Genomic DNA, 9,500 nt, shown 5'->3' on the forward strand with positions numbered 1-9,500 from the left:
AAAATAAACTATATAGTTTAAAATTTGTTTTCATTAGTTTAAAATAGTAAAGATTAATCATTGTTAGATAATATGATTTTTCTTATTTAAAAAAAAAAATCTTTATAATTTTAAAATAACATCGACAAATATTTAAATATTTAGCATATAGAGGTATAGTATTACAACATTAAATTATATCTATTTAATTTATACTATCTATAAATCTAATGGATCATCTATTGTTTAAATCCAATTATTGATAGCCCAATAAAAATTTCTGGTAGGTCCAAAATTTAAATGATAAGATTAGATATTAAATGTAACATGACTTTTTAAGAATAGGTTTATTAGGTCTATTTTAAAAAAAAAAAATCACACATGAATCAAAGTTGTGACTTGTGTTTTAATATATAAGATATTCAACTATTAGAAGTTAAAAAAATATATATTGGGGTTCATTGCAAATGGCTTATTCAACCCATCCCACCGAGTCAACGATCTCTAGAACTCTGTGAAATGCTATCAGAGATCGAATCTTTTTTCTAGAAGTGGGCGTTCGGGTACCCATTCGAGTTTGGTTCGGATCTATTCGGATTTCGGGTTTTCAGGTTTAAAGATTTCAGCCCCATTCGGGTATTTTTAAATTTCGGTTCGGGTTCGGTTCGGATTTTTGCGGGTTCGGTTCGGGTTCGGAGAACTCATTTGAATTATTTTTAAAATTTTAATATTCATTATATGCTTAAAATTTCTCAAAATCTATAAAACAAAATAATATATCACATAGAAATTTGTATAATATATGTCAAAATACCTAAAATTAACATATAAATTGGTTTGATTTGAATATTTGGATAGAAAATCAATAGATATTTCAAGTATTTTGATGTTTTGAAGATATTTTAGCTATTTTAAACATTTACTTTTGACTATTTATGTATATTTTCAAGTATTTTAGACAACTTAAAAGTATTTTATATATTTTGGATGTTTTTAATATATATTAAATCTAAAAATAAGTAATACATTTAGGTATAAATTTATTTCGGTTACATTCGGGTACCCGAGATATTTCGGTTCGGGTCGGGTTCGGATTCGGTTTCGGTTCTTTAGCTACCATTCGGGTACCCGAGATAACTGATAATGGTGCTCTTATACTATTAATGCAGAGAAAGACAGAACATTAAAATCGAGGACGACACAAGGCGTCGAACTTGACTAATTATAAAAGTAATAATCGCAAGATCAACAGAGGAATCTGAAGCAAAAAGTTCAAAAAAGAAGATCAGCTTATTTAAGAACATATACTGTTTTATGTCCGATTTGACCATTCATATCTCAATCTACCTTGCTCACAACATACACATTAGCACATATATATGTGTACACAGAGCTAGGCATGTGTAGCTGTCAGCCACGACCCGCGACAGAGATCGAATTTTTATTTCTTGCCTTCTTGTACTTCCATTGTTTCTTTTATGTTTTCTTAAATATTTTTAAGTTCTATAAATTTATCTGATGATACTCTTTACAAGAATGGTTACAAAATAAGTTATTAAATTCATCTTCCATTCTTTTCCACCGCCTGATGTAAAATAGAATAGAATAGATATATTATTGTGTTGTGTTTGATAAGAGAATACAATATGGATATATATAGTAGTAACATTAACATAATGTTAACACTAGATAATGCTAACTTTCCTAAATACTTAATGTAAATATGCTAGAATATTTTGAGATTAACTTAATCGTCAAGTCTTTCTTTTTAGTCTTGAGGATCTTCATGGGTTTCATGGGCTTCACAGTCTTGGTCCGTAAGATACATATCTTCCGGCCCAACATATCTCTAATACTCCCACGCACGACAAACGTGGGATGCACACAAATCTGCAATCACAGAGCAGACCACGTATGTCGTGGATACTATGTCGAGGAAAACAAATCAGTAGGTTCCTCCGGGAATAAACTTTAACTTTAGACAAGGAGGGATGAAAACTTCAGCTCTTCTTTGGTCTTGACAATAGAAATATATCCTGTGGGCACAACTGCAGCTCCAAAAAACAATCGTCCTATCTCGGACAGTCCGTAACTTGGACTAAACAAATTGAACCAAAAACATGAACATAACTAAAACTCCCCCATAATGGTTAAACTGTAACCACAATATCCCAAACTATGGAATATAACGCAAGAAATCTTTGAAAAATTCTAAACTATAGAATAATCTCTAACAAAAATATTCCAAATTATGGAAAACAACACTTTGAGATATTCTAAACTATAGAATAAATCTCAGACAAAATTAACCCACATGAAACCCACAAACCCTTAAACACCGTTAAACCTCTCTTTAATTCTTGCACTCACCGGCCACGTACCCAAAAACCCACTACCATTCTTAATTAATAAAACCCAACCCTATTAGTTAGAGATCAAGTAAACTTATTTCAAGCTTTTGTTACTTCACGTCATCGTCTTGATCGTCTCCGTCTTCATCATCGTCAACACCACCGATGATGATCATCCTCTTTTTTTTTTTTTTTTGATCAAAGAGAGCTGTCATTTCTCATACAAACACTTTGGAAAACAATCAACATCTAAATATATATATATATATATATGCAGGTGTATATGTCACCTTGTCTCTCTATTTTTTTTTTTTTTTTGATTTTTCCTTGTCTCTCTATGTTTCATTAACATTCCCGTTTCTAGCCACTTCTTCGCCGTGCCACGGGTTTTTCGTTTTACCGGGCATCATATATCTTTTCAAGACCTGTACTGAAACAGAATTACATTTACATAATGAATTAACAAATTCTATTCGTTCAGGTAGTATTCCAAATATGTAATCAACTTGTACGTTTTTTGTTGTCAACTTATAAAGTTTATGTATCCGAATGCATAGTTAATCAAGGTTCAAAACACAAAATAGTAACATCGTCATTTAAACTAGGTATAACAACTGCAAAAAAATAAATAATAACTGCATCTATGTTGCCCTGCTAAATTAGTGTGATTGCACAATGATCTCGTAAAACTTTATTTTTTATCTTCAAACACTCGGGTCAATAACATGCATGTGAAACATTTGCGTCAGTAACATGCATATGATTTTTTTATTGTGATATGTAGTCAACTAGTTGGTCTGCATCATGCTAGCTGCATCAATACATGGATTCAAATCCGTGAATATTGTTAACAAAAATAAGTGTCCAAATACTTTAATACATATTCTTTATATTTAGTAATCTAAAAAAATTATTTAGGTTCTCTGTATTCCTATTGTCTATTATTTATATTTAGTAAGTTATAAAACACGTAAAAAGAAAAAACATTTTTTCTTGTTCTTTCTATTATTAAGTCTTCTGTGATCCAGTTAACTATATATATATATATATATATATATCAATTTAACGTTAGTTAAAATCAAAATTATTAACTACACATGTCAAAATTTTGTATTATAATTATTTTATGTATAATTATTTTTTTTGTTAAAGAGTTATTTTATGTATTATGTTCATAGTAAACACATCCATTTTATTCTTTCTCTTCAGTTCAAACAAAGAGTGTTTTAGCCTAGGTTTAGAGTCGAAGTAAATATATTTTTGTCTTGATATTTTATCACTTTTTAAAAGATAAAAGTTCTCAGAAAGTAACAAACAAATAGTGTGAAAATTGTTTAAACAAAGGCCAGATGTGGATGGAGCTATTTAATTCTGCCACCCATTCACGTGCTCTCATTAACCTTTTTCATGTATCTCATTTTTTTCCTGGTCACAAATTTATCTCAAAATCAAAACGCCAAAAGAGTTTTTTTTTCTCTATAAAATACCAGTTAACTCATATAATATACATTTCCGCACTGGAGACCCAATTTGCCCTAAAAAGAAAACATTCACAGCTTTTTTGACGAACCCGCTCTCTTGTTTTTTTGTAAACCAAATATTTAATTAGATGAATGTTATTGGATTTGGAAGAGAGGAAAAATGGAAGAAGAAACAAGATTTTGTGTAACATGTGGAGAATAGGATAAATGGATGGGCCTCTTTTAAGTTATTTATATTATACTCTCTCGATGGACATTAAAAAAGAGAAATTTTTGGCTTCGCTTCAGGTCAATTCAAAGGTTCATCCAACCAATAGGATTTAGTTATTTTAGATTCGATACTTTTTTAAAAAAAAAAAACAAAATAATAAGAATTCGTAAAATTATATTATGCTTTTAAAATAAATAAAAAATAATAGTAATTATCAGTAAAAGATTTTTTAATATTGTTAAACTAGTTAGCAAAATACTAAACTTTAAACCTTAAATTCTAAACACTAAACTCTAAACCGTTGGATAAATCTTAAATCCTTGAGCAAATCCTAAACCCTAAAAGCATTAATCTTAAACCCTAAACCAAACTCTAAACCCTTAATCTTAAACCCTAAACCCTTAGGGTCTAAGATTAATGGTTTAGAGTTTAGGATTAATGATCTAGAGTTTAGGATTTTTCCAAGAGTTCAAGGTTTATGATTTAAGGTTTAGTGTTTAGAATTTAGGGTTTAGTGTTTAGTGTTAGAGTTTAGGATTAAGGGTTTCAAGTATAGGGTTTGGTTTAGGATTTAGGATTAAGGGTTTACGATTTGCCCAAGGGTTCAGGATTTATCCAAAGATTTAGGGTTTACTGTTTAGGGTTTAGTGTTTAGGATTTAATATTTTATTAACAGGTTTGGCAATATTAAAAAATATTTTTATGGTAATTACTATTAATTTTTTTATTTTAAAAACATAATATAATTTCATAAATTTTTATTATTTTGTTTTTTTTTTTAAAGATATTGAATCTAAAATAACTAAATCGCGTTGGTTGGGTGAACCTAAGAATTTCTCTTACAAAAAAGTGTTTAGAGATGGGTGCTGAAAGGGACTTTAGCAGAGGGGAACCAAGAAGCAGCGTCGATGAAGTTGTGTAATGTAAACTGACGGGCTTCCTCAATATCTGATATCACATGAAACCCGGTCCAATTGACCCGGTTTGTTGTACTCGAACCCGGACCTGAGTTTCTATACTACAAAGTGGTAAGCGCCGTCTGGTTACCCCAGTCCATCCATCCTTTGGGTTCAATCAAAGGACCAAGGAACGTTCCTATCACCACCGTCATAGCATATGAGCCCCATGGACGTCAACAGTGTCAATATACTGCAGTTCTGGAAGACCGCGGCTGCGTTTCCGAAAATGAAGTCAACGGTGTCGTATATGTTGCACTCCCTGAAAAACTGACGCCCTGAGTGGACGTAGAGCGTGTCTTGATACCCTTGGATGCTACACCTATAATACACTGACCTGTCCGAATCCGATCTCAATGTGATGCAGTAAGATATTTGGAAATTATCCAAATATCTTTATTATTCATTAGCTTACATAGATAATTACTTCTTATTGTATTTTCTATATTTTAGTAGTTTTTCTATTTTAATTGAAATTAGGTCTTTCATAGATTTAAGGATTTATTATAAATAGACATCTAAGCCTAAAGTTGTATTCAGTTTGATTTGAATAATAAAAGAGCTTTGGCTTTTGGGAGAATTGTATTTTCTATCCCTTGTATTGATTTGATTTGATTCATCAATCAAGAAGCAGGTCCCAAGCGAGGATTCCCTAGAATCCCTTGGTTAAGCTGGCTAGTCCCAAGCGTGGTTCCATAACCCCTTGGTTGAGCTGTTTATCGTTGCTTCCGCTCCATCAAGTGGTATCAGAGCTGCGTCTCTTTGGTCTCTTAATCGAAGAACGATTATGGATGTCAAGTTGGTTAGCAGTTTCAATCTCTATCCTTTCGTGGACGAAAGTCCTTTTGTCGAGAGAGAATACCATGAGATTTATCGAGAGATCTATGGTGATTCAATCTACGACGTTTATGAAGATGATGAGATCTAGAAAGAGATTTGTGGAGATCCAATATATGATGTTTATGAAGAAAATGATTTTGATAATTTAGTCCGTGCAAAAATAGGGCGAAATCTCGTTTATGCAGAAGACTTCAAGCATAATCAGGCTCGTGCAAAAACAGTTCTATGAAGAATTCTGCTCGTGCGAATTTTGTGCAGATTCGACTTGTGCAGATTTTGTGCAGCATCCTATGTGGAAAAATCGGTTGAAGATTCGAAGACGAATCTTTCTTGGCCGGCGAGACCTGACGCAGCAAGATATTTGGAAATTATCCAAATATCTTTATTATTCATTAGTTTACATAGATAATTACTTCTTATTGTATTTTCTATATTTTAGTAGTTTTCCTATTTTAATTAAAATTTGGTCTTTCAAAAATTTAAGCATTTATTATAAATAGGCATCTAAGCCTAAAGTTGTATTCAGTTTGATTTGATTAATAAAAGAGCTTTCGCTTTTGGGAGAAATGTATTTTCTATCTCTTGTATTCATTTGATTAGATTCATCAATCAAGAAACAGGTCCCAAGCGAAGATTCTCTAGAATCATTTGGTTGAGCTGACAGGTCCCAAGCGTGGTTACATAACCCCTTGGTTGAGATGATTATCGTTGCTTCCGCTCCATCACAATGCCACCGCCTGCTTGTTCTCCGGCTCCGCTGTGATCCTGATCGTCATGTGTCTCGCCACCGAACCATCTCCCTCGGCCACTGTCATCAGTTTTTTTGTTATTACAGTAATTTTCAAAAATTGTAAAAAGAAGTATCACTTTCTACTAACCAAACGTGGCGGATTTGAAAGTGGAAAATCCTCTGCCTTTGCTTCTGTCGCCGGTGACGATGGTCTTGCCGATACCGTCAAAACAATTTAGTGTAAGTTACCTTGCTAATGGCCAAGGCGTTAGTGACATCAATAATGATGCCCTGCAAAGAATCAGACGAGAGACATAGCTCTGACATCCCTTCCCGACACGTTTCTAGGTTGGTCAGTGCGGTGCTGAGCCATGCATGCACATCCGATCTAGAGCACACGTCCTCGGGACACGACACGCTCTGGTTGAGCCTGTGGATGGTCCGGTCGTACAATTCCATACAATACTCCCAAGCTCCGTTTTTAAGTTGCTCTGAATCAAACTGAGAGTAGGTGTCGTTCTTTGCTTTCAAGGCACAATCTAATGTTCGTTCCATGGACACCTTCAGGAACTCTGTCGCGCTTCCTAAAGTTTTCTGCGTTGGATGTTGAATCACAAGTGTGTTGCATTGACTGGGGTGCAGCGTTTGCGTTTGATATCATTAAGGTAACAAGACAACTAATAAGGATGGTGTAACATTTTACAGTTACTGCACGTGCAACCATCGTTTTTTCTATAATGAGGTAACATATGCATGATGATGGGTTTGTCTTTATAGATTTCTTTTTGCGATTGATATATATGTTACCAACTGGATTTTCTTAACGCATGTTAGCAGTTCTAAACCTTGTTACTTAAATTCTTGTTGTGGTTTTTTGTTCAACATTAAGTTTATATATGTATCAATGATATTAAAAGTGGGCTCTATAATACGTCGTATGTATATATGTATGTTTCGTCCTGACCAATAACTGTAATGTAAGCAATAAGCATATTCATCATCAGAAACATATAGTATATGTATAAAGAGAGTGTCGCACGTTCATCCGCAACTAAAAAAGGGAATAAAATTCAACGGAAACTGGCAGGTTCTATTACAATAAATAGAAGAAGCTCAGGTCAGGTTGTTTACTAAAGGACAGATGATTAACTTGGCGTACAAGAAAGGCGTACAGTAACATTCGGCTTCAACCACCCTTCTTCTAAAGATTGTACGGTACAGAGTTAGTCCGGAAACCTAATTTTTTTACCCCTGATCAGCTCTGGGAAACTCAGTGGGCCGGTAAAGATGCGTTGATGTCAGTGTCTGAGCTTCTCAGGTTGTCCTCTCCGTTATTCCAGCTCGAAATGTCGAGTGAAGATGGAAGTGGCTGCTCTCTCTCTGGGTTTGACGATGAGAAGGCGGAAGCTGGAGGAGGAGGAGGCAATGCCATGACCGTTGATGAGGTAGTATGTTCGACTCGTTGCTTCCTTGGTGGTTTCTTAAGTTCTTGCTGATCACCCGTTACAAAACTGCCAACAACAACCTGTTTTAGGGAAACACAACAAACTTGGTGAGGCTTAACGAGAGGAATTCAAGAATATAAAAGCCTGGAATGATTCAAGGGTGACCTGAATAGGAGTGGCTGCAATGAGCAGGCCAGCCACGCCGCCACCAACAACACGACCATCAGGACCCGCCAAAGAGACACTCATGCCACCAGACCGGCCTCTTGAACCTTGATTCTCTGTTTCCATAAAAGTACCAGACAGCGACAGTATCTCAAACCGACCCTGCCAACAAAAAAAGACAAGCCATATATATATATATATATCTAAAGTCTCTCTTCTCTCTATCTGATAACTGTAGATTGCGACAGGCAAACCTCGTAGGTAAGAGTACCACCGCAGGAATCGGGGTGGCGAAGAGTGACGTTTGAAATAACTCCATTTGCTGATAAAATACAAATAGCTTTTGGTCCTTGTTGTGAAAACGAGATGACTCTCATGTTAATATCCTTCAACCATATAAAATAAAAAACATCATACAAATAGAAACAAACGAAAAAACATCCGTTCAACTCAAATCCATACCTCACCAGCATTCACTGTGATTATATGTGGCGTGAAATTTGATCCAACACCAACCCCAAACCTTTCACCTGCAAACACGATGATTAAACCCAATCCACAAACACACGCGCAAACAAAAAGAAGAAAGAAAAACATATTGAAAGTTATTTTGCAAAATCAAGAACCTTTTTGCTGTTTTGTAAAGTATATAGATTACGCAAATACTATTGTATGTTGTACCCGTAAAATAGCCAAGTGTTATCAAATTCAAGAAAAGAAAAACTTGGTGTAATTTCTATATTAAGGAATATTGCAGTTCTATATGCAAAAAAGCATGCCAAGTGTTATCCAATCTTAATAAAACCTTTTCAGGTCAAATAAACTAAAGCTCTACCAGTGACTACCACACAAAGAGAACTAAGCTTTGTGCGAATGATAGAAGTAGATCAAGTTTAACTAGTGCATCAGATTGAGACGTTACCAGAAGTATGGAATCCCATACGCTTATGCATCTTCATATCTAAACCATTAAGCTTGCCTCTTCCACGTTTCTTCTTAACAAGAGGAGCCGATGAACAAATTTGCATGGGCAAAAGAGCTCCATTAGCTTCATATTTACGAGGTCTGCCCCTCTTCTTCTTCCCCAAGGCATCCCCCGAGCTTGCACTAGCCATTGGAGCTTCCATGGGAGCCAGAGATGAGCCAAGAAACTGGTTAGGGCTCTCATCAGATGGTCTCGGGGCCATATGAAACGTAGATGGACCTTCTGCTCCTATCACAGTCACTCCGAAGCTGATTTTATCGCTTGTTTCCATTTTCAAAAAAAATTCTTTCCTTTTTTTTCTTCTCTGTGAAATCAACTCAGCCAGCCACAAGAGAAACTAGTACAAATGACAAGGAA

The 9,500-nt window shown here is 34.7% G+C and overlaps 2 protein-coding genes across 2 annotated transcripts; both read right to left on the reverse strand.

Annotated features, from left to right (window-relative positions):
- Nucleotides 1-4,875: 4,875 nt before the first annotated feature.
- LOC106314037 (putative pectinesterase/pectinesterase inhibitor 38) lies at nt 4,876-7,193 on the reverse strand (the record flags this gene model as incomplete). Its single annotated transcript, XM_013751985.1, is given in 5 exon segments — nt 4,876-5,148; nt 5,180-5,336; nt 6,548-6,626; nt 6,697-6,771; nt 6,803-7,193. Coding segments are annotated over 5 exon segments (975 nt in total), but the record flags the coding sequence as incomplete, so codon positions are not given.
- A 576-nt stretch (nt 7,194-7,769) lies between these two features.
- Nucleotides 7,770-9,414, reverse strand: LOC106317658 (AT-hook motif nuclear-localized protein 7). Its single transcript, XM_013755442.1, has 5 exons — nt 9,081-9,414; nt 8,621-8,688; nt 8,413-8,544; nt 8,159-8,320; nt 7,770-8,073 (listed from the first exon to the last, which is right to left on the reverse strand). The coding sequence occupies exons 1-5, from the start codon at nt 9,412-9,414 to the stop codon at nt 7,819-7,821; spliced, it is 951 nt and encodes a 316-aa protein (XP_013610896.1). The 3' UTR covers nt 7,770-7,818.
- Between the last annotated feature and the right edge of the window lie 86 nt (nt 9,415-9,500).

Source organism: Brassica oleracea, chromosome C9, assembly GCF_000695525.1.
Source record: "Brassica oleracea var. oleracea cultivar TO1000 chromosome C9, BOL, whole genome shotgun sequence".
NCBI lineage: Eukaryota > Viridiplantae > Streptophyta > Magnoliopsida > Brassicales > Brassicaceae > Brassica > Brassica oleracea.

Bases quoted from the DNA above. Each gene is read 5' to 3' on its own strand.
- LOC106317658 (XM_013755442.1), bottom strand. From the start codon at position 9,414: ATGGAAACAAGCGATAAAATCAGCTTCGGAGTGACTGTGATAGGAGCA. The intron at 8,321-8,412 runs GTTTGCCTGTCG...TTTTGTTGGCAG, and splicing joins GTGGTACTCTTACCTACGAG to GGTCGGTTTGAGATACTGTC. The intron at 8,074-8,158 runs GTCACCCTTGAA...TCCCTAAAACAG, and splicing joins TTGCAGCCACTCCTATTCAG to GTTGTTGTTGGCAGTTTTGT.